Source organism: Babylonia areolata, chromosome 7, assembly GCF_041734735.1.
Source record: "Babylonia areolata isolate BAREFJ2019XMU chromosome 7, ASM4173473v1, whole genome shotgun sequence".
Lineage (NCBI taxonomy): Eukaryota > Metazoa > Mollusca > Gastropoda > Neogastropoda > Buccinidae > Babylonia > Babylonia areolata.
In genome coordinates, this window is record NC_134882.1 from 16,970,073 (window position 1) to 16,995,727 (window position 25,655).

The 25,655-nt window shown below is 39.5% G+C and overlaps 2 protein-coding genes across 9 annotated transcripts in view; one reads left to right on the plus strand and one right to left on the minus strand.

Moving 5' to 3' along the window:
• The window catches only part of LOC143283754 (THO complex subunit 2-like), a 72,683-nt gene extending 69,973 nt beyond the window's left edge, over positions 1 to 2,710 (plus strand). Inside the window, exons 38-40 of the mRNA XM_076590071.1 lie at positions 29 to 153; positions 982 to 1,037; positions 1,606 to 2,710. Coding sequence (XP_076446186.1) covers positions 29 to 153; positions 982 to 1,037; positions 1,606 to 1,630 — 206 coding nt within the window. The 3' untranslated portion in view covers positions 1,631 to 2,710. The remainder of the gene's footprint in view (positions 1 to 28; positions 154 to 981; positions 1,038 to 1,605) is intronic.
• A 103-nt stretch (positions 2,711 to 2,813) lies between these two features.
• On the minus strand, positions 2,814 to 23,097 carry LOC143283755 (pirin-like). Of its 8 annotated transcripts, XM_076590074.1 has the most exons (10): positions 22,640 to 22,762; positions 21,469 to 21,579; positions 17,917 to 18,009; positions 17,280 to 17,360; positions 15,575 to 15,781; positions 14,816 to 14,945; positions 11,270 to 11,355; positions 9,971 to 10,037; positions 9,155 to 9,295; positions 5,561 to 5,682 (listed from the first exon to the last, which is right to left on the minus strand). In XM_076590074.1, exons 1-9 carry the CDS (start codon positions 22,721 to 22,723, stop codon positions 9,186 to 9,188), a joined length of 969 nt encoding a protein of 322 aa, XP_076446189.1. In that variant the 5' UTR covers positions 22,724 to 22,762; the 3' UTR covers positions 5,561 to 5,682; positions 9,155 to 9,185. The 8 variants fall into 8 exon arrangements, with proteins under 8 accessions (XP_076446192.1, XP_076446190.1, XP_076446193.1 ...); XM_076590077.1 differs by lacking the exons at positions 9,155 to 9,295; positions 22,640 to 22,762 and adding an exon at positions 22,976 to 23,097 and having other exon boundaries at positions 2,814 to 5,682; XM_076590075.1 differs by lacking the exons at positions 9,155 to 9,295; positions 22,640 to 22,762 and adding an exon at positions 22,923 to 23,062 and having other exon boundaries at positions 2,814 to 5,682.
• Between the last annotated feature and the right edge of the window lie 2,558 nt (positions 23,098 to 25,655).

The window sequence follows — 25,655 nt, forward strand, 5'->3', positions numbered from 1 at the left end:
GCTGACCTGCGGAGTGATGTGTCCACAGAAAGTAAGTTGAACGGGGAACAGAATGGCTCCTCAAATCGCAGCCGTGAGGAAAGAGCAGACCGCAGTCACAGCAACGAGAGGAACCGGCACGATGGTGTGACCAAAATCAAAGAAAGCAGAAAGGTAATCAGAAACACTAACCCTCGCTTAGATATTGTAAACTTGACATTAACATATGCACATCGCTTTCCCTGTTGACTGTTGACCTCTGGCTTACACTTTGCAAACTCGACCTTCACATTCACATGTACAATCCTGTCTCCAGTATTTGCAGGTGCTGAGTAGTTTTCACTGTATTTTCTGCTCAGCCTTAGTTTCTAATGATTTATGCACGATTGAAGTACTAACACTGTAACAGTGACAATATTCATGGCAAGTTTGTTGATGGAAGCCCTTTTTTTTTAATTCTTTTTTTTAACAACATGATGATGAATGTGTATATTTTAAACATGTAGATAGTAGTTTGAGGCAGAATAACACGTGCAGGTTTTCTGACCAGTCATTTGGTGGTTCTTACAGTAATCACTGACTAGAACTGAAAACAAATGAAGAGATTCGTTTTGAAGAAAAGGGGTCATTCCAAATGGTGAAGTGTTCTTTGTGTGACACTGGGAAACATTTACAAAACATTATGTATGGTGTTGCAAGTCTCCAGTTCTTTTGATGGGGTTTTAAGGAATTAGATGAATAAATAAAGAAAAGGGATTACTCTTGGGGGGAAATGTCAGCATTGTTGATCAAGCATATGTTGTGTGTAGACACATGTCAACTCGGTGTTATTGGCAGTATATGCCTGAGCATGCAGCCATGTGAAAGAGCGCTTCAGTGGAGAGTTTAAAACCTTTAGCTTCATAGCATGTAATTCATAGTTTGAAACCTTGTTCATAATAGTTGAAAAGTATCATCATTATAAACAAGTGAATATTTACCCCTAATTATTTACATTTTCAGGACGCCACGCCAACATCTGATGATTCTCCACGAGCGAAGAGCAAAGAAAAGAAATCGTATCCTTTTTCATTGAAATATTTCTGATTGTAACAACAGTAATTGTTCACAGACTTGCTGCTTTTCTTGTTTTCTAATAGTTTTGGGGGAGAAAAAATTTTCAAATTTAAATAAAAGACCCCAGGTAGTGGAGTCGTGCTCATGTAGAAGTGACCACTTGAGTCTGCAGATGTTTGCTGCATCTCAGCCAGACACATTCTGCAGGAAATGTCGCAGTAACAGCCAACAGGAGTACATTGAAATCCAGAACATAGAACTGGTATATTTTCTGTTTGTGTTTATCCTTTTTCTTTTTTTTTTTTTTTTTATAAGAACTGAAAACATAACACTCTGAAGCAAATATGCACCCTTTTTCTTCTTTGTGTGTGCATGTGTAGGTGGTTTTTTTTTTTTAAAGCTTTTCAGTTCTTTGAAAAATGACGATAAGTTTTCTGGAAGTTCATTGGCCAGTTGGTACATATGTATTTTTGTGTGGCTGTATTTGTTGTAGTTAGGGGTTCCCCCCCACACCCCAGATAGCTGTTTCCAGCTCTGTTGCCATGGAGTTGATCCTTAACATATGCTCAGATCATCCAAGAAACAGAAAAAGTGACCACACGCACACAGTGTGGGGAAAGCGGGATTGTGTTGTGCCAGCTCCAGTGGTGAACCTCTTCAATCTTGTCAGTGCCTGATCAATGTGTTACCTTCAGCCACAGCCTGCAGTGTGTCAGATGGACACTTCGGGGACAGACAATCCTGTTGTTGAAGACAGTGTACCTGTTTGCTACTTCATGAACATCCCATTCTCAATTTGACAGACTTAGGAGATTGGTGTTGACAGGGTTCTTTGAGGAAGAGAGAGCGAGAGCAAGCGTGAGCATGTAAAGAGGTGTCAGCAATATAATGGTGTCCAGAACGTGTGGACACAGCAAATATGTGTGTCATTGTGTGTGTGTGTGTAAATGAAACAATTTGTATATTTCCAAGAATGAAATAAAACATTTCAGTGGGTATGTTGTGTTGGTTGAATTTGAGGAGAGAATAAAAATTGAGAAACATGTCTTGACAAGTGTATGGTTGAGTATATGAGCAGAGAAAAAACAATTTAGGGGCTCCAAATTTGGAGATATATTCAGTCCACTCCTTAAAAGAAGGGCAAGATTGAAGCATCTTCAAAATCTTTGTGTATCACAAAATTCCAAACTAGAGATTTTGTTGTTTCCCCTCACCTCCTTCCCCCAGAAAAAGGGTTCCAATTGACCCCATCACACAGACTGGAAATATGGTCAATCCTTCCGCCCAAGAGTTTGGGCTAGAAATTAGACTAACACCAAAAGGGGTCATTCTCTGTGAATTTCACAGACCGATCTTATCAAAGTGTCGGGGAAAACAATTGCGAACATCTCATACATGCCATATATTCCACATTTTATATATATACACATGTTACTTAAACGTAATTTTAGATAGAAAATTTCCTTTTTATATACAAATAGACTACATGACTTTCCTGTGTGCATCAAGAGAATGTTAAAATATACTGTATTTTTACAACAAACACTTTTTTTTATGTAACATTGTATGTGCACAAAGATAAACAACTATTCTGGACTTTTGCAATCTGGACAAAAACATATCCTATCCTTTCCTGGGTAATCAGGGATTTCCAGAACATTTTGACAGGCTTTTTTTTTTAAAGACAGTCAACACAAGCAAAAAATTACCCAGTCTCTTGGCACAAGTGTACATCCAAAGATCTAACAAACAGTAGTAGTAGTAGTTAGTGCTTTTGAACTCTTATCTTACCAAACAGTGCACCAAAAACACAACCCTCCAAATCAATAAATTGAGTAAATACATAGGGACGGAAATGAACTAAAGTAAACCAAACAATAAAGTATTTGTTGAAAGACAGATGGGCAGAAGAGGAATTGCAGGGGTGTGGGGCAGGACAAAGTGTAACAAAGAGAATCAAAGCCTTCACAACCAGCATGGGATTCCTACTCTGTCACACATTAAGAGAAAATTTCATCAAACTTGATCCTTTTTTTTTTTCTCGAATTTCTTAACTGCTTCACTGTTACCTGGGAAAGTAACAGTATTGTTACAATTTTAAAATGATATTTATTAAGCATTTGATGACACTGTAGAATGACATATGGGCCAGAAATTCTTCTATTTGTGTGGTCATACATCTAAAACATAAACAGATAAACACTGACTCGCTATCGACTGCTCTTGTCAAAACTAATTTTCTAGTGAATCTGGAAATGGAATGAAGTCACAATTTCAATGCACTGAAATTATATGAAAGTACTGCACCCCTTTGACATTTTATTTGCTAGAATTAATTCTAAGTTGCAGAATATAATGTACTGAATAAATAATATCAATGAGATCTTATTACATACAGATACAGGCATACAACTGAAACCGGGTAGTTGCATTCTGTATGCACAGGCTTGTCCATAAAGAATGACAGGCTGAGAAAGAAGCAAAAGAAACAGAAAGAAAGCAATGTCACTGTTGCATCCAGTGTTAGTGTTAAATGTTTTATCACACCAGGGGCTACACAAGGAGAAAAGACACACACACAGAACTTTAAGCTGCCCCACACATTACCAGTTTGCACACGATGACTGCTTGTAGAGATAGACACACACAGAGCTTTAACACAGCCCAGCACAATGGTTTTCTTACCAATCTGCACAATGAATGGTTGTGGCTGTATCAATATGATAGTGACTGTCCTCTGACGCTGGCTTGGTAAGGCGGTGTGACACCCAAACTGACACCTGTCCCACTACTGAGTCCAGTCTGTGGTTACTTTCCACAAACCACAGATCCAGTCCACAGTTTCTTTCAGCGACATATCTTTTTTCCCTCTCCACACTTGCCAAGTGTCCACACATTTTATCTTGTTGCTTGGTGTATAACAGCATGCAGTTCACGTTTTGGGTCCACCACTGTCAGCTGCCGAAGGTCACATGGCCGCTGGTTTTCCCTGCCTGTCAGAAGTTCTGGATTCTGAGAGTCACAGTTGCTTTGCGTTTGTCATGATCACACTGTTGGACTTGGCTGTAGAGATGTGTTATTGGTAGAAATAGAATAGAAAATAGACATGCAGTGTTTATATTTTATATACAGTGTTCAATCTTTTAACTATTACATCATGAAACCACATGAATTCAAATGTGACTTCCTGATCCAAGGTTCATACAGACTTCCAAGCAAAAGTTTTAAGTAATTTTGAAGATCATTTCATAATTATAAAGGTCAAGGACTGTAATGCAGAACATGTAACTAAACCTTTATACAGATTGTTACACATGTCTTAAACCGTATTCAAGTCCAGTCTGTAGAATTGGCATTCTGTAAGTAAAAGAAGGGGAACAAAAAACAAAAACAGTTCATGGTGTTCAACTCATGTAGAGCTGGCTCTGATATCCTGTCACATCTTATTTCAAGTCCTTACAAGACTATAAGCTGCAGAGGCTATTCATCACTTCACAAGTCCACATAATTTCAGCTCTCAGTACGTCCGTTTTCGAGCAAAAGCTTTACGTCATTGCGGCTGCACTTCCCGACCTTTTTCAGTTTTATCCACTTGAGATGGCCGTGCACACCTGCTAGCGGTACTTCTGCTGATTTGAACAGGATTTTCTCAACACTGCTCCAAAATGTCTAACTATGACCATCAGAGGGGGCAACTCCTGTCCTGACTATCTGAGCTAGAATTTGATTATAGTGGACAGTGTCTTGCCCAGGGTACATCCCCCTCGGCCGAAAAGTTTTGAGGACAGTCAACGTTGGGATGGTTCCCAAAGGCCAGCAAGCCCCCAAAGCTGCAGCACTAAGAGCGAGTGCAATCTTGCCTCCCGGTTTGAGTCACAGTCCTTCACAAAAGACTAAGCTGCAAATGACTTCCCATTACTGTGAAGAAACCATTGACCATACAGCTTTCACTTTGCTGTTGGCCCCAACTGTAAGCTTATGTCAAGCTGTTCCAAGATATAAAACTGCTAATTGGTACTAGGGGTTTACAGGCATTTCTGGTATTGCTGGAAAGGTAAAGACGTAAAATTGAAATCATGAGGTTTACTGGCAGCAAGTAACAGCAAGTGTTTTTCTTTCACTGTGACTTGACAACGCAGATTCACCCATATGTTGGTTGTCTTCTTGCAGATACAACAGTAGAATTCATCTTTGTGCCTGCTATCACAGCAGTGAATCCATGACTTGTAATTACTATGTCGCAGCCAAACATCATTGAACATCCACACTTTCCGACTGGCATGGCTGAGAAAAAATATCGTCAAGTTTTCTTCTGATGCACAATAAGATGGTCTTCTGGTAAAAAAAAATGGCAACTGTGATCTTTTAAACACACAGACCAGCAATATTTACACTAATAATTGAGCAAACTGGTATGCAATGTTAAATACTTAAAAATTAATAATGTTTTATAATGTAATATTCATTTCCTTCAGGGAACAAAGTGTTACATTAATTCAACTCCCTAAGGCAGAAGGGTGGATGGGTCGTCATCTTCGTAGACAACAAAAGAATTCCAGCCACGTGCTTTTTCAAAACCATTCTGGTACAGCAGGTAGTCCTTTCTGGCTTGCTGCACTTCCTCTTCAGTGGTCATCACAAATGGACCTGAACAGAAGGAGAAAACAGAAACAGCAGATTATAGATCAGAGCAGTATACTGTACAGCTCTGACCTGCTCACCTTTTCCACATCTTCCCACACACATATCACCCTATTCATGCCTGTAACAAGCAATAAACATAAATCGCTAAGAGATTCCTCCTACTGTTGATAATGTTTTTGTTTTCTTCCTGTTACTGTATCCTGGAGACAGCATTACAAAATACTATTAAACTGTTTTTTAAATATAAAGAGTTCAAGGTCACACAGCCTTTCGCAGACACAGGGGCAGTGAATTCATACCCACAGTGCCCAGTCATGGCAGAGGAAGGTGGGGCCCAATCCTCTTCTTCCATCGTTTCAGCCTTCCCCCGCCAAAGTCACATATACCCATTCACACCTGGGTGGTGTGAGGAAGATCGGAGAAAAGTGTCTTTCCCACGGACAAAACACCAGACCAAACCAGATCCTCAAACCCTGATCACTGGTGAACACTGAAGTACAACTAACCAATTCTGCCACAGCACCTCTATATTCCTCCTGGTGTTCACAAGTTTTTTTCTTACTAAAAAGTAAAAGCTTGATAAAAATATCCTGAAGGTTGCATGACCAAATACAGTAGACTTCAAAACACAAATAATTTCAAATGTTCTTCATGAAAAAGGAAAAGCCACACTGGATTTTGAGAAAGACGATATATATATATCAACTGGTTGAAAAAATAGTATCTGATTCCCCAGTATTCTGGATAAAGATAAATAAAATGTAAAATTTCCAATTCCATCCCCTCCCACCACCACCATCCCTTGACTTTTCACTTTAACTCTGATAATCAATACTGGATATCAACCTTCACATGAAAAGGAGTGGGAATGGGTAAACATTCACTGCTCCAAACAGTGCCGGCAATACACAGTATCCTGGAAAGAAAAAACAACATCTTTGTTTCTGCCCACCATAAAACATACCTGCCACGCCTCTTCACAAAAGTCTGATTCAGAAACACACCCACATGTCAAGAGCAAAAGCCTCAGCAAATAATACAACCAATAGTAATATTTCACAGACTGGCAGTATCAGAAAATCCCAAGTGGGTTATATTCATGTTTGCATGTGCTACCCCCTTGAACTTGAAAGGGAGGGAGGTGACAGACACACATCACATGATTTTCCTCTTTATGTGATGAAATGCAGATGAGAATATTTTCCTCCTCTTCTTCTTCTGCGTTCACTTGTATGCACACGAGTGGGCTTTTACGTGTATGACCGTTTTTACCTCACCATGTAGGCAGCCATATTCCGTTTCCAGGGGTGTGCATGCTGGGTATGTTCTTGTTTCCATAACCCACTGAACGCTGACATAGATTACACGATCTTTAACATGCATATTTGATCTTCTGCTTGCATATACACATGAAGGGGGTTCAGGCACTAGCAGGTCTGCACATATGTTGACCTGGGAGATTGTAAAAATCTCCACCCTTTACCCACCAGGCACCATCACCGTGATTCGAACCCGGGACCCTCTGATTGACAGTCCAACGCTTTAACCACTCGGCTATTGCGCTCGTCGAGAATATTTACCAAAGTGACCCAGACTCCTGTACTGACCCTTCCACCATCCGTAAATCCAGGACTCGTCCATGGAACAACACAATATTCACTGAACCAAGACGCACGCCCTGAACAACATGACCTAAATTAATGACGTCAGCCAACAGGTTGTTAACACTCAACACTGCTGCACCTTCAAGCAGGTCACAAGGGAAGACCATGCTCCAGGAATGTGACTGCAACTTTGGTAAAGATGCCTATTCCTCTGCAGTGCAGTATGAAATGTCTTGCCTCAATATGTGTTATAGTAAATGTATGTGCTTGGTCTGTACTTGTGACATGTAACAAGGTCCAGCCAGTTTAAAAAAAACATTAACATTTTGACATAAGCCTTTCATGATGCTTAAGTGCAAACATTAGTAAATGATCACACAAGGTTTGCGTAAGTACTGTTTTTTGTGTAATTATTCTTGATGGTTTTTTGTCTTTGTTTTTGTTTTTTTTGTTTTGTTTTTTTTACATCATCATTCTGAAGACTGACAGGCATCAAAGATCCCAAGAAACTCAGCTGAGTTACATGCTTCATTATAAACATGACATCATTTACACACAGGTTTTAGTTAAACCAAGCTTTCATTGAGAACCAAATCAACTGGCTCAGGTCATCTGAACCTGTACAAACAACAAAAAGAAAATTTGATAGCACAGAACTGTACAAACCACTGCCACAGGAGGGTATAGTTTCCTTTTGTCACCCCCTCAATGCATTCCATGTTTGCATGTACCATTCACTGAATTCTATTTTCCTCACGAGATCTAGTTTAATATTTTGCCCTCACTGATTTCACTCCTGTCATATTTCGTACTTCAGAAATCAGGGGAAGAGGCTGCGTTCAGAAATCAGGGGAAGAGGCTGCGTTCAGAAATCAGGGGAAGAGGCTGCGTTCAGAAATCAGGGGATGAGGCTGCGTTCAGAAATCAGGGGAAGAGGCTGCGTTCAGAAATCAGGGGATGAGGCTGCGTTCAGAAATCAGGGGAAGAGGCTGCGTTCAGAAATCAGGGGATGAGGCTGCGTTCAGAAATCAGGGGATGAGGCTGTGTTTCGGCATGGTGTTCTGTCCTTGGGAAAAACGCTTCACTCTCATTTTTCTGCACTCCAATCCCAGGTGTGAATGGGTACCTGACTTCGGTCAGGGAAAGTCAGAAATGGTTGGAGGAGAGGACTGGGCCACACCCTCCTGTACCCAGCCTCAGACACAGTCACCATCTACTTCTTCGTTCATGGGCAGCACCCTCCTGTACCCAGCCTCACACACAGTCATCATCTACTTCTTCGTTCATGGGCAGCACCCTCCTGTACCCAGCCTCAGACACAGTCACCATCTACTTCTTCGTTCATGGGCAGCACCCTCCTGTACCCAGCCTCAGACACAGTCACCATCTACTTCTTCGTTCATGGGCAGCACCCTCCTGTAACCAGCCTCACACACAGTCATCATCTACTTCTTCGTTCATGGGCAGCACCCTCCTGTACCCAGCCTCAGACACAGTCATCATCTACTTCTTCGTTCATGGGCAGCACCCTCCTGTACCCAGCCTCAGACACAGTCATCATCTACTTCTTCGTTCATGGGCAGCACCCTCCTGTACCCAGCCTCAGACACAGTCATCATCTACTTCTTCGTTCATGGGCAGCAACTCCCATGTTCATTCAAATGAATGAGTGGGCTTTTACATGTGTGACCATTTTTACCCCTGGCATGTAGGTAGCCATACACTGTTTTCAGAGGAAGACACAGTCATCCGTTTTCAGAGGGAGACACAATGAATACAAATTCTCTGCCCCTATGACAATATAAGGTTAAGGGATTTTCAACCTTCACTACTCAATATTCGTACACTCAGTCAGCTTCTTCACGACTCACATATTATGCATGAACACAGCAGCAATCTCTTCTACTCTCCACTGGAGGTCCATGACCGGGCCTTCTCAAATCCATTTCTCCCTCGCTGGTAATCACTGATGGCCTGCTGTATCTCTTCCTTCGTGTTCATCACAAATGGTCCTGAAAAACCCAACGCACTCTGCTGACTACACCTCTCCCCCTTCACGTCCACATGTGACAAAACACAGCTCAGTGATGAGCACTTACAATAAAGGGCTGGGTATGCATGCAGTCAGCCAGTGTTCAGCTCTCAAAATATTGATTCATATTCAGGTTTATTAATCTGCTGTCGTTGCAGTAGTGGAATAATATATGCTCCCTCCTTCACGTAACCTTGTACACAAACTGCCCCTGGTTCCGCCATCTTGAAATGGATAAAAACCCACAATAAAACTGTATTATGGACAACTGCATCAGATTTAGTTCTTTTTGTTGTTGCTGTCGATAAAAAAAAATCCTGTCAAGTCACTGAAGGAATGGTCCCTACCAGAGGCATGTCTGTGTTATGTCCATAAATATAATTTCCTCTTCCAACTGTTTTTGTTTTCCCTTTCAGGACTTCATGGGACTGATTCTGACAAGGTTTTTATTCTTTTTTTTTCTTTTCTTTTTTTTAAATACACATGTGATGGGAATAACATTTTCAGCTTGACGTAGCCTGTGTGGCTGGCTAGGGTGTAAGCAACAAGAGAGTGAGAGTAAGAGAAGGAGAGAGACATACTCACACACGCACACACCACACAGACCAAACCGGCAGGAGACAAACCACAAAGACAAAGTAACGTCCAATCTTACCGTGCTGGTAGACTTCTTCATTGAGGGGTTGCCCAGCCAGCAGTACAAAATGACATAGCTCACTGCCCTGCACACACAGCACGCAGGGAACTTGCACGCACACTTCAAGCATGGCTGTATGCATGCATACATGCGAACACACACACAAACATGCACAACACAACATCATTCCACATATACACGCATACACTCACACACACAACACTATTCATGGATGCTAATTTCGTTCAATGACAAACATTCAATACTTTTCTCACACAAAACCCGTTTATAATGCACTTGATACATTAAAATCTAATTAAAAAATATATATAATTAAAAATCCACACGATCTTTTTCCCTCCACACACACATGGCACACTGTGTACTTATAACATTGGTTTTGATGTTCAAAACTATTCTGGGTCAGTTCTACGTTTTTCCACTTTCACCACACTTCACGATGACTGATTAAAACATTTCAAAAAGTTTGTCTTGTTACAAAGGGATGTAAGTTTTGCACATGGGTGTGTGTGTGTGCATGCGCACATGCATGTGTGTGTTTTAAATGATCGAAAGTTATTGGACTTGCTTTACTATGACTGAGTTGAGCGTTATTTGTTATGTATATGTTGTACACTAAATTTTACCATTTTGCTTATAATTTGTATGTATCACAGACTTCACAACACTTAATTTCTCTACAAGATAATAAAGGTATTATGATTCTGTCTGCCAATGACCCTCAGCAAATGAGTAGTGTCTCTTGAATCACAAGCGTGGTCAAACAGAAACAATGGAACAAGGTACTCGTACATGTTTCAAACCCTACTTTCCATTCTGTTTTGGTTTGGTTTGGTTTTGCTTGTCAAAGTACAAATGAACCATAGTGAAATGTGCAGATTGGAACAGTTATGATGTTGATGATGCTCAAGAGAAAATAATTATGTCTGTTGAAAGACAGGAAAAAAAACAACACACCATCTATCCAATTTTAGTTGATTGACAAGTAATAAATTTACAACATGTACACTGATTCACACAAAAATTCTAAAAGTTTTTATTTTATTTTAAACTTTACCCTCTTTCATCTTTCATCGCTTGAAAACCACTTGGTCTGGAGAATGAATTCAGTTAAGTTTCCTCAGGATGAAACAGGTTAACATGATATGATTAACTATGGCTGCTGCATGGGTATTCAAAATATTCTAAATCAGTTTCACAATTTTCCATTTTCACTTGACTTCAAATTGACTGATTTACTGCCGATGCACGCAAGTCAATATGACATGATGAACAGAAACACCGGCAACAACTGACCTCATTGACAACCTCCAGATTGTCTCCCTTTTGGTCCAATATCACCACTTCGTGAGCCTGCCCCGTTACTCTCTGGTCTTCAGGGCCTGCAGTCACATCATCATTATCATGTCAGAGTGAGTGAGTGAGTGAGTGTGAGAGTGTGACAGAAACATCTGTGTGTGTGTGTGTGTGTGTGTGTGTGTGTGTGTGTGTGTGTGTGTGTTGTGTGTGTGTATGTGTGTTTCCATCTACTCACTTGTGAGTATGCATGCCTGAATGGATGCTCAAAAGTTTCCTGAGCATGGCCCATTTTTGACTCACTTGTGTAAACAAAGTGAATCTATGTTTTAACCTGGTGTTCGGTTGTCTGTGTGTGTGAGTGTGTGTGTGTGTGTGTGTGTGTGTGTGTGTGTGTCTGTGCGTCCGTGGTAAACTTTAACATTGACATTTTCTCTGCAACTACTTTGTCAGTTGACACCAAATTTGGCATAAAAATAGGAAAAATTCAGTTCTTTCCAGTCATCTTGCTTAAAACAATATTGCGCTTCTGGGATGGGCACAATAAAATAAAGAATGAAGCCTAATTATATGCAAACTGCATTTACTGTTATATTTATATTTTTTGTATTCTCTAAACTTGGCACTTTGATCTGATATTCTGACCCAACAGCTAGAGCAGTCATTATTATCATTTTTTGTTCAAACAGAAACTTCTTTTGCTAAGCATGGAAGTTTTATTTATTTTGCAAACGTTTTGGTGCAGATAGTAAAAAAGGGAAATTACTCTGTAATGCTAGTGGAGTTAATTTGCTTTAAACTGATCTTTCTCATCTTAAACATTACATTTTGAAACAAGAGAGGCAAGGCCTTCAAGACTCACTTGTGATGCACTTTAAAAAAAAAAAAATCCAAGCTTTTTATGTACTGAGTATAATTTCAAAATGTAATGTTTAAGATGAGAAAGATCAGTTTAACTCACTCGCTGCCATTGTCCGCATATGCGGACATCGTCGGAGAAAGCGTTGGATGCCAATGTCCGCATATGCGGACTTGGATTTTAAACAGTCGTGCTGTCGGAGTGACGCGTCGGATGCGAAAATCAAAAGCAGATGTGATATCTTACGTCACCTCTGGTCAGCTTTTCATTCACACACGCTGCGTGTATGTCGCGATAAGCTCAACCGCACTTGATAACAAAGCGTGCCCCCTGTCAGCTTTGTAAGTTGTTTGACAAGATGGCGTCACGGCGAAGTGTTCGACACGGTCGGAGAGGTGAAATGTTACTCAGCGTCGAAGATGCTTTGGAAATGATCCAAACTGAAGGCTCTGATGTCGAAGGAGATAATGTTGATTCTTCGGACAGTTAATTTGAACCAGATCCCGATGAACTAGAAACAGATTCGGCCACTGAAGAGAGTGTTTACAATGGAGAGGAAAGTGAGGACATTGTGCCAGCAGATGAGACAGACACAGACGACGAAACCACTGAGGAAATGGACGATTTTGCAAGTGATTTCACCAGTGATTGGACTGACAATTTTTCCTTTTTCCCTCTTGCACATCCCTTCACTGGCATACCAGGTTTGTCAGCTGACTGGCCAGTCAACACCCAGCTGGTTGAGTTTTTTTTCTTTTCATTATGTAGAGACAATATTTTTTCTTGTATGAGTGAATTTCAACTTTCTTCACCACCTGTTCATACTTCATTGCATGCACTAGGTATTCAGCTCCTCAAATAGTGTTAGAATGTGATGTGGAACATGTTGGTGTACCTTTCTGATGGGTGCAAAAATGCTAAAAAATACACTAAATATGGATACCGCGATCAACATCAAGACGGTGAGTAAATACTTTGATTTTTTGCACACATATGGAACAACATTCCTTGCATACATATACTAAATATCAATTGTCTGGGTGTTTATTTGGTTTTTTTACAATTTTTTCCCCATCCTATACAAACCCTGGGTTTTCAGGGATTGGCAAGGGCAAAAACTCTTGGCATGGAGTGAGTTAAAGCAAATTAGTTCCCCAGCAGAGTAATTTCCCTTGTTCTACTGTCTACACCAAAACGTTTGCAATAAATAAAACTTCCATGCTTAGCAAAGAAGTTCCTGTTTGAACAAACTGACAGATCTTTTGTTGGGTCGAATATCAGATCAAAGTGCCAAGTTTAGAGAATACAAAAAATATAAATATAACAGTAAATGCATTATACTCAATACATAAAAAGCTTGGATTTTTTTTTTTTAAGTGTATCACAAGTGAGTCTTAAAGCCTTGCCTTTCTTGTTTATTCTTAATTTACTTGAGTCATTTTGCCTTGTACTATCTTTCATTTCAATATGTTGCAAAGTATTTGACATAGTTCTTTATTTTGTTTAGTCATCCTATTTCATTTCATGTTTTACACAAAAATGGGATGAGCTCCAGGCTTGACCAGAAAGTTTGATATATGTGTAGATCATGCCTTTTTTCTTTTCTTTTTTTTCTTTTTTTTTTGTGTAGATGTGGTGTAGCATATATGGACCAGTTTGTACACTCTGACATATTGAAAACAAACTTCTCATTATCATCATTACTACGTGGAGCCGTATCAGGTGCTGAAAACACTGCCAACATCCATCCCATAGAAACTGATAACGACAACAAACGCTGGAAAAGAAAACTGGGCACCAGCAGTGCAGCAACATTCATGCACATGGATGCTGGACATGCGGCATGTTGAAAGAACACTGTGTATGTGTGAACACTGGGATACTGCCGGACATGCCTCTCATACTCATCAATTACTTCCCCTGTACTTTCCTGTTAAAAAGACGGAAAAGTTGTAAACTGGTCAATAACATTGATATAGTCCACATTTCTTCCCTTCCACTCTTTTGACTAGCCTTCTTTACGTCATTCGACAGGTGAAGAAATGTAGAGTATATATCACAATGTTATTTAAACAAATTTACTATTTTTCCCCCATCTTCGGAATGAAACTGAGTGGAAAGAACACTGGGATGTTGCTGGACATGCCTCTCATACTCACCATTCCATCAATTTTCTCACCAGAGGATCAGAACAAGGAATTCAGCACAGACATCATCAGACATGATGCACATAATTACATTATAAAAACAGGCATACTTAACCAAGAACGCCAGCAGGCAACTCACACACTCAAGCTGGAGATCATAAAACTACACATAGTTGCAGGTCTGTGTACAAAGACCGACAGTGAAATCTGCTTGCCAGCTAAATCATGAACAGCACGCACTGGCACTAGGACTCCCTTGAACTGAGAATATTTCACTCACAGAATAAACTGTTCAGCTTTGTTTCATTTTTGTTTTATTACTGATTCCACATTCCAGATCACTTGATGTTTGTAACTTGAGATGGCTGAAAGAGAGAAACCTATCTAAGCCTTGTCTATGATGTGCTACAAATTCCATTAATGTCAACACCCATCTCCGTCATCTTTTTTACAGTCTGCGTATACAAAGAATTTACACGCACGCGCACGCATGCACGCACGCACGCACACACACACACATGGGGGTGAAAGCAGTCTTACCAAACTGAGCACATCCTTGGAGAACATACACAAAGCTGTTCCAGCCTTGTGGAATGGGCTGAGTCAGACGGGAGTTCTTTTCCATCTTGAAGTCCAGGTAGTGAGTCGGTGTTCGAGTGTACACTTTGGACTGAAATCATAAAGATAAAATAAAGGAATGTGTATTACCTATTCCCCTGGACCTAAATCATTAAAGTCAGTGCAGTGGCTGGCAGGATGTGTGGCCTCAACAATTAATCAAAGTACTACCAGCTACAATCATAAGATTCAGTAAATATCTATTATCATCATTGAAGGAAACACTCCGTTTTCTTAACAAACACTATAACTAATTACAGCAACAATAATGATGATTTATCAATCATTCAAGTGCTGTTGCCTTGGGGGCTAGTTGGCCTTTGGGGGCTATCCCCAAAGCTAACTGTCCTAAAACCCTCTTGGCCGAAAGAGTGGGGATGTACTTTGGGCAAGACACTCTCCACTATGATCAAATTCTAGCCCAGACAGTAGGGACAGCAGTTGCCTCCACTACTGTTCTATGGTCATGGTCATAGACATGACTATCATACATCAATCATTCAAATCAACTTACAACAATAATAACAATCATTTCTCAAATCACTCAAATCAGCAATCACCAACCCATCAATCACCACATGGCATTTATTTATTTCCAAGTTACCTTGACCCCAAAGGCCTCCCTGGCAATGACCTTGACCCCCACCAATCACCACATGACATTATTTGCTTCCAAGTTACCTTGACCCCAAAGGCCTCCCCAGCGATGACCTTGACTGTGACCCCGCCCTTGGAGGCTGAGGGGATGTCCCTGGCCTTCAGCTCCTGGTAGGAGGGCTCCACCATTTTGTCCTCACGCCGCAGGTTGACCCACAGCTGGAGGCCATGACTGATGGACATCCCATAAGGCATCTCACAGTGCACGATGCCCCGCCCAGCCGTCATCCACTGCACACAACACACACACCCTCACCTGCATTAACACACATACACACCCATGGGGAATCTCACAGTGCACGATGCCCCGCCCAGCCGTCATCCACTGCACACAACACACACACCCTCACCTGCATTAACACACATACACACCCATGGGGAATCTCACAGTGCACGATGCCCCGCCCAGCTGTCATCCACTGCACACAACACACACACACCCTCACCTGCATTAACACACATACACACCCATGGGGAATCTCACAGTGCACGATGCCCCGCCCAGCCGTCATCCACTGCACACAACACACACACACCCTCACCTGCATTAACTCTTTCCGGATGAAGGAATGCTCACGCATTCCTACACAAAACGTATTCGGATTCGGACGAAGGAATGGAATAGCATTCTCCAAAAGTAAAATTCCATCATGCGCTGTACACGTGATTTTGTAATTAGCCAAACAGAGTGCGCTATTCTGAGTCACTCCACAATCGAACAGTATGATTGGTCAGCCTGGGATGTGTGGCCCGTCTCGCACACACGCTGACAAAGTCACTGACCGGTCATCTGCTCGCGTGCCAGCCTGTTAGCAAAGCGGGCTCTTCTCAGAATGTTGTGAAGCGAACAAGGCAGTGACGGCAACGTTTTAGGGTTGCCGAAGTACTTGAAATGCTACAAACTGAAGGGTCAGACATTGAAGAGGTGGATGATGATGAAGAAGAAAGCGAATTTAATGCAGAAAGCGAACATGGGTATGGTGATTCGGGGTGAAAAATTGGCAGTATTTTCTACATATGGCAAAACTGTAAAAATAAGATGAGAAATTTGATTTTTTTTTTTATATGTAATAGCTCAACACGTAATAAACCAGTTCTGAAAGTTTCATTTTCTTACACAGTATTTTGTATTTTTTGTAATTTTTTTCCAAACCAATGGGCCATCTGTGAGGAAAAGCAAGGGAGAAAACTTGTCGTCCCGAGTGAGTTAACACACCTACCTACATTAACACACCTACATGCATGAACACACATACACACCCTAGGGGAATCTCACAGTGCACAATGCCCCGCCCCGCTGTCATCCACTCCACAACACAAACATGCTCACTGGCAGTACTGAGTTAACATATTTACTTGTATGAATACACATGTGCATGCATGCACATACACAACCATGGGGCATCTCGTAGTGAACAATATCCCACACTGCTGTCATCCAATGCACAGGGAGGAACATGTATTCATACGCCTGAACACATGTTCATTTGTGCATATATATATACATATGTGTGTCTGTATCTGTCTGTGACTGTGTGTTGCATAAGTGTGTGTGTGTGTGTGTGTGTGTGTGTGTGTGTTTCTGTGAGCATCTACATATGTGAGTGAATATGCGTCTGTATGTGTATGTGTGTGTATGTGCGTGCATGTGTGTGTGTGCGTGTGTGGTCATTGTGTGTGTGTGTGTGTGTGTGTGTGTGTGTGTGTGTGTGTAAAGGACAGACGCTACCTGCAGATCGCCAGCATCGATGACTCCCTTGTGGCCGCAGAAGTCTTCGTGTCGAGATGAGCCACTGAGCATGTACGTCACCTGTCAGGCCAACGTCACAAATATCAGTGGCTGTCTTTAGTCATCACCCCACAGCGCATTACTTGTCAGGACATGGCCAGTCAGTTTTTAACCTTCTCACTCACTGTCTCTGCTATGCTCTTCACCAGGAAAATTTTCAGTGAATGGAAAAAAAAAATCATGGTTGTAATCTGATACCAATTTTTTTTTTAGTGGTATCTCTTAAACTATTGAAGATAACAGCATATAAAGTATAGGTATCACCTTGATACATTCCTACTATCAACACTCTCAGAATTAATCATCTTTGTATCATGCAACTTCAACTTAAAACACATATAGTTTGATCATAACATACTCCAAATCAATTCGTTCACAACACAAACATATAAAAATAACACACAGAGAAAGGGAGAGAGGGCAAGAGACAAACAGAGAGGCAGGTAGGCAAAGAGACAGATAGAGGAGGAGACAAAGAGAGGGAGAAAGAAAGAGAGAGACAGAGAGAGACACAGACACAGAGAGAGAGCATGAGTCACAATCGACACACACACAGAAATGAAGTCAATCCACTCACCGTTTCGAACCCCCTGTGTGGATGATCAGGGAAGCCAGCAGGTGCCCCCACACTGAACTCATCCAGCATCAAAAATGGATCAAAGCTCCGCATCTGCACACAGCAATGATGGACCATCGGTGTTCTAGGCTCTTTGGTCCTTCAGTATCACTGTGCGTCCAGCTGACTCACCAACAGGGGACTCACTTTAAGATCAAATACAAATGATGATAAGTAATATCCTATTTTGTGTTGATTCTCAATCTGTTTTAAAATGTTTCCTCCTTTTTGAGAATAATCAAAGAGAAGATTTATTGTGTAAAATAAATTATTTATTGCACTCCTTATTTGTGAAGGGTGCAAATGTTGATTTTTGTTGCATACCAGCCCATACTGGATTCCTGTATAACCAAGCAGACAGAGCAGCAAAAAGGGGAGCAAAGAATTATACAGGTAGTATAAAAGTATATTGCCCATTGTTGTACAAGGAAATAAGTAATATACTAGCAAGAGACTTTTATAGGTGCTTTCATTCAACACTAAAACCTCGTCAGTTGACTCTCTCAGACTTTAGTCCCATTCGCAGACCAATTCTAAGTTTAACTCTCAGACTATTACCAAATTCATAACAGACCAAGTATTGTTCTAATGTCAAGTGCATATGCTTTAGTAACCTGACAATTAAGCATGTGATTTTTTATACCATAGCTTGATGAAGCCTTATGTACACGAAAGTGTGTCTTCACAAGTGACTGAGAACATCGATGTTTTTGACTATTTGAATTCATTATCAGTTGTTTTGCAGGTTAGTTTAACAACTTCTCTTTTACGAAGTCCTTCAAGTAATTTCCTATAATTGTATTTAGATTTTTTTTTTTTCAAATTTCACACTCATTTCACCCTCATTTGCACAGTTTCCCCCAAATCTCCATTCATTCACATCCCTCACCCCTTCTAACGAATAATACTCAAAAGTATTAATTAATACTTTAACAAAATGTCTTCAATCACCGATATGTGTGACGGGACATTAAACAAAATTCCTCCTCCTCATTTTAAGAAATAGCTCAAATGCACAGTCGATACAAAGAGGCATACAATAAACAATTAAAAGAATTGTAACTGTATGAGTGTATCATATAGTAAACAAAAAAAACAAAAAAAGAATAAACATGAGAGGCAAGGCCTTCAAGACTCACTTGTGATACACTTTTAAAAAAATCTAATAGTTAAAATGTGTTCTGTATTTGTTATTATAAAGCTTCGGGTTAAAAGAAAAGGAAAAAGAAAAGAAAAAGTCCTAACGGCAGATTCGAACCCCACGTGTTCGGGTGAGAAGAAACTGTCTTACCCATTACACTATCCTGGCTCTTTAACTGACGCTCAAAAATATAATATTCAAACATGTTTTTTTTTTAAAAAGGGCGATAAATGATTGCGGTATTCGAACTGAGAACGCTGTTTAAATCATATTATTCTGGTGTATCTTGGGCATTCAAAAAATCTTTAATGGCAATTAAAAATTCTTTTTAAGTCCGCAGTAAAGGAGACGTGGCTATCGCTGCAATCACACTGCAACATTTAGCCATTTTCTCTGGATCTAGATAGATGTACAAGTTTAGTTACACCCGGTTGACACGGTCGATTCAATTTCTCTTTTATGTTAATTCTAGTTTTATAGTTTTAAAGTTGATATGAAAATTGAGTATTTTGTTAAACTAATAACATGTAGAGCCAAGTACAAGTACTTCTAAATGTCGTATGAAGTGAAAAGGACTTCATTTTGAGAAAAGTCAAGACTGGAAATTTTTATGTTTCATCAATTCAAGGGTACTAACTCTCATGGTTTATTATTTTTAACTGTGAATTTCGACTGATTCTGTGGATATTTTTGTGGCAGTTTGGGCATAATCCAGTAAGTGATGAGCGTTCACAAATCTTTCTCTGAATAAATATTTAACGGTCTCCTTCTCCAACTTTCCATCACATGTTATCATGTACTGTCGACTGAATATAGGATTGAACGGGCAGGTCAACAACTTGAAACAAAATGGCGTCGTTCGCGTTCACGAAGAATATGAGCAGGCTTTGAACATGTATAAATATGTGTACGCAATTGATTTTTGCCCATGACCTTCAGGGCTCAGCCAATAGATCTATAAAGACCACTTGTCGTATTGATTTTAGTATTTTCCGAAAAAGACCACTTGGGCGAATGAACACAGTGAAAGCCCTGTACACTGAGAGTAAAACACACAAGCTTTTTATGTATTGAGTATAATTTCAAAATGTAATATTTAAGATGAGAAAGATCAGTTTAAAGCAAATCAAGCCCCTTAGTATTAATTACAGATTAATTTCCCTTTTTTACTATCTGCACCAAAGACATTCAAAATAAATATAACTTCCATGCTTAGCAAAAGAAGTTCCTGTTTGAACAAAAATTTATAAAAATGACTGCTCTTGTTGTTGTGTCAGAATATCAGATCAAAGTGCCAAGTTTAGAGAATTTAAAAAAATGTAACAGTAAATTCAGTTTGCATATAATTTGGCTTCTTTTTTTTTTCTTTTTTGTGCCCATCTCAGAGGTGCAATATTGTTTTAAACAAGATCACTGGAAAGAACTTAATTTTTCCTATTTTTATGCCAAATTTGGTGTCAACTGACAAGGTATTTGCAGAGAAAATGGCAATGTTAAAGTTTACCATGGACACACACACACACACACACACACACACACACACACACACACAACCGAACACCAGGTTAAAACATAGACTCACTTTGTTTACACAAGTGAGTCAAAAACATAGAAAAATGTCAGCAAGTTTTCAACTCCAGAGAACCAAACAGACCACAGTTTCATGGCTTTAAAGTCACCATTGGTAAATTGTAATGCAATACGATTATAACACTCTGCAAGGGTATTTCTAACATGTGCAAACAATGCAAAACATAAACACTGAATAACTCACAGAACATGACACTTCGGTTGTTCACTGATGAAATAATTTGAACATTTTGAAACTGCCCTGAGCTCACTGGAGAAAGGCTGTGACCTAAAACCCCATCACCATCAAGTCTTACCTTTCCAGTTGCTTTCTTTCTCTCTGGTTTTATGTATCCCCTGTCTGTGTTAAAAGCAGTTTGTCCTTATTTAATTTTAATTGGTTTATTTACTTTGTTATCAATAAACTGCACAAGCACTCACCTAAAACCTAATCTTAAGAATTTAAAATATTTTTAAAATGGTTGTTGTGACCTTTGAACGTTTAGTAGCTCAAGCAGGCTGAGAACCTGAACTTTGAAGGGAGAGAGAGAGGGAGGGAGGGGGGGGGAGACTAATTTCTTTTCAGAACTTCTGTCCATGGAAATGAGATACATCTTACACATAGTAAATTGTTTTTCTCCTGTGTTGCCTTATGAAACACAAAGAGGAATGTTAGAAAATTGTATAATGGCTGTGTGCAACTAAATGGAAAAAATTAATAAAAGTTTTCAAAAAAAAAAAAATATATATATCAAGAGAGAGAGAGAGATAAGATTTTGTGTTTGAAGTCTTACAACACCTACCTCGGATCTGCCGATGGTACGCCTCACCCGCGCTCCCATCCCCTCATCCTGTTCCACACTCTTAAACGTGGACGCCACCTTCCGACTCCGAGACATATCGCTGTGGCTCTGCTGATCACAGAGACAGTACCACTGCTATCAGAAATAAGACTAAAACTGGCACCAACAAACATTACATTCAAGAATTAACTGGGCAATTTCTCAAAATTCTTTACTCCACTTGATAGTTTGACAAGTTAAAAAAAAAGGGAGGGGGTGGGGGGGTATGTGGAGGGGTGGGGTGGGGATGGGGGTAAACTGGGTGTGGAACCTTGACAGAATGGCACCAAAGTTACCAATGTTATTATATAAAACAATTAAGGGACTGTTTATTCCACAGCTTGTTTTGTTCCTACATGACTAACACTGCTACTACAACTGCTACTACTGTTGCTGCTGCTGCTACAACTATTACTACTGAAATCATCAAATGAAAGATATGTCTTACAATGGAAAACTGCATTATATGAACTTTTATTTGCTCAAATATAGAAGGATGTGATCTAGAAGACAACTGACTCAACGTGTCATCAAACAAAATAATCCTGCATGGAATAATTAGACATTATCATGAACAGATATTTCATTCAGTATAGCAATATAAATGCTTTTATAAAAAATTTATAAAAAAAAAGAAGAAGTGTGCAGCAAGAGAGTTGCTAACATCTGCAATAGAATTCTTCTTCTACTGTAATGTGCACAAAAATCAGTCAGATATGATGTATATCAAAATGTGAGCAGTTATGAAGCTTTGATTTTTAACATATGGTAGATTACATGCACACCAGTCCACAACATGCATCATGTCATATAAAGATGATATCAAATGGGGCGCATGAGGGTTTAATCCTTGTATTACTGCTGCAGCCTAAACATGCACTTACAATCATTTCATAATGCAAGAAAAATAAAATTAAACACAAAAAAATTTGAAAATAAATAAAGCCCAACTTAGTCTGCTTCATGCATACACTGTGACAATAACAATAGCAGAAGTTATTCAAATATTACCAAATTCTGAAATTGCGGGTGTTCCCGGAAAAAACAAACCATCAGAAACAAAACAAAATCAAGAAAGCGGCCTGCCAGTCCCTGCACTACTACTACTACCACATGACTTAATAAACTGTACCTTTGCTTTCAGAGACAAATATCTGTTGACAAAGTGCAGCACAACTACTGCTACTACTGACCACAAAATTATACGTTTCTGCATTCACAACCGACTGTCAGTGCCACTGCTTCTTCGTACTACTGTGAACTGGTACAGTTTCGGTGCAGATACGAAAAATGCACACATCACTGCATGACGAAGCAACTGACCAATTTCTTTGACAAGGTACTTTAACAGACGAATAAATGTACGTTAACAAACATGCACGACTACCAACGTTACATGTTAATAATTCACACACCTTCACAGTTTTCCGAACCACTTCTGTCGTCGTCACTTCACGCTTTCACATACCTTCGAACGTTAGCTGAAAATGCGCTCAATGGATGAGGTGAGCACGTCGTCTGCTTGGCAATAAGAAACGCTAGATTTTACCACTTCCGGATGCCTCGGTTACGAAGGGGCGCCCGCGGGATCTGTTTTTAGTTTGTGATAAAGAAAAACCTCAAAATTATTCAGCATATTTTGGCAATATCCACATTTCTTTCCCTCCCTCTTGTGTGAGACTGTGGAGTGAACGTCCACGGCTTTTTGTGTGTGGAGCTCATGTTTTGAGAAAACAACAGGCACCTGTGTGTATGTGTGTGTGTGTCAAAGTTGAGGGGCCTTTTCTTCGTTTTTCTTCTTCTTCTTTTGTTCTCTTTCTTACTTTTTTCATCCACCTTCTCCTTTATCTTCTTTTTCATCTCCTTCCTCATTCTACTTCTTTCTGTTCTGTATCCAATTCTATTTTTGTGAGAGAATGGTGAAAAGAAAATGTGTAACAGGTTTGGGTGTATGTCTTTATGATGCGACGATAAACCATGGTCCGTGTGTAAAATGCACTTAAGTAGAGCAAGCAAAAAAAAACAACAACAACAACAACAACAAAAAAACAACAAAAAAGCTCATAGCAACAAAAGGGTTGTCCCTGACAAAATTCTGCAGAAAAATGCACTTTGGTGGTGAAACAAATATACTTAGCACACAAGCACACAAGAAAAAAAAAGTATGTATATGGGTGGCACTGCACTGTGGCAATGGGCTCTCCCTGGGGAGAGAAGCCAGAATTTCACACACAAAAATATGTTGTGACAGAAAAGTAACACAGGAAATGTCAGTTAGCTTTTAAAAAATTTTATCATCGGCATATATAAGATATATTATTTCAAGGCTTCAACAGATTATGTTGAAGTTTCAGAAAAGATTATTAGTGACAAACTTTCACAGTTAAAGGTAAATAAAGCCACTGGTCCTGATGGAATACACCCTTATTTGCTAAAAGAACTGCATAATAGTTTAGCTATTCCCTTAAAGATTCTGTTTGTTAAAACTGTATCACATGGTAAGATCCCACAGGCATGGAAAGTACCAGAAGTAAAACCAATATTTAAGAAAGGTAATAAACAAGACCCTGGAAACTATCGACCAGTAAGTTTGACATCGGTTGTATGTAAAGTTTCTGAAGGTTTCATACGTGATACTTTGAATAAACATTTGATTGATAACGACTTACTGTCTGATTATCAGTTTGGCTTTACCAGTGGTAGATCCTGTGTGACTCAGTCGTTGAATACTGTACATGACTGGATGCAGTCACTTGAAAACAATAAACCAATGGATGCAATTTATCTAGACTTACAGAAGGCGTTCGATAAAGTTCCACATAATAGGTTAATTGCTAAACTGCAAGGATACGGTATTTGTGGTAAATTGTTGGAATGGATAAAAGACTTCTTATATGAGAGAACACAGTATGTATCAGTAGGGACTGAGTCATTGTGTCCTGTTAAGGTGAGTAGTGGTGTTCCTCAAGGCAGTGTCTTGGGGCCCACACTCTTTGTATATTATATAAATGACATGCCTGACATACTAGACTGTTTTGTGAAAATCTTTGCAGATGATACAAAGATCTATGAGGAAGTAGATTCTGATGTTGGTAGATTGAAATTACAAGTTAGTATTGATAATTTAGTACACTGGACTGATAGATGGCGAATTAAATTAAATAGCAATAAATGTAAAGTTTTAAACGCAGGCAGAAATAATCCACATTATAAGTATTATATGGATGGTACGGACTTGCAGGAGACTTCATCGGAGAGAGATCTTGGAGTCATTGTTGACTCTGGTTTCTCTTTTGATGTTCATGTTCATGAAACCATTAAAAAAGCCAATAGATTGACTGGAATGTTAGTTGGAAATATACAGTGTAAAAGTAAAGACATAATGGTGCATTATTTAAGTCATTAGTCAGGCCAGTCTTAGAATATGGGAATGTCGTTTGGAATACAGGTTTAGTGAAACATATAGACAGTATTGAAAATGTTCAACGGAGATTTACTAAAAGAATCATTGGCTTTGCTGATATGGACTATGAAAGTAGGTTGCAAGCACATAAGTTACCTAGTTTAGAATATAGAAGACTGCGTGGTGATTTAATAGAGATGTATAAATGACACATGGATTATATGACAGCAGAACTATACACTCTTTGTTTACATTGAATGAGAACAGTGCCACGAGAAGCCATTCCTACAAACTATTAAAAGTTTCAGTAAAAACTTCCAGATTTGCATATATCTTTACAAACAGAGTAACAAATGTTTGGAATAATTTGTCACAAGACATTGTTTCCACAGGAACAGTGAATACATTTAAAAATTATCTTGATATTCATTTAAAAAAAATTTAAATACAAAACTCACTTACATATTTATTGATTTTTCAAGCATTGCGCACTCAATGTTGAAAAATGCACCAGACATGTGGGGACTCTCTTTTTCTTCTCCACTTCAAGCGGGCAAAAGGCCTTGTCAGGCCTGCATGCCTTGATATTGATATGATATGATATGATATGATATTCTTGAAGATGCACTTGTGATTCTTTTTACATATCCTACTGCATATATATACTGATTCCAACAGCAAGCCTGTTTATGTGTGTTGCAAAGATTTCCTTTCATTTCACCATTTGCCTCTTATTTCACCATAT

Excerpts from the sequence above, each read along its gene's own strand:
- LOC143283755 (XM_076590072.1), bottom strand. The coding sequence starts at position 22,723 with ATGCAGAAACGTATAATTTTGTGGTCAGTAGTAGCAGTAGTTGTGCTG. Across the intron at positions 18,010-21,468 it reads GTACCATCGGCAGATCCGAG|ATGCGGAGCTTTGATCCATT; the intron begins GTAGGTGTTGTA and ends TGCTGTGTGCAG. Across the intron at positions 10,038-11,269 it reads ATCTGGAGGTTGTCAATGAG|GGCAGTGAGCTATGTCATTT; the intron begins GTCAGTTGTTGC and ends CTGTGTGTGCAG.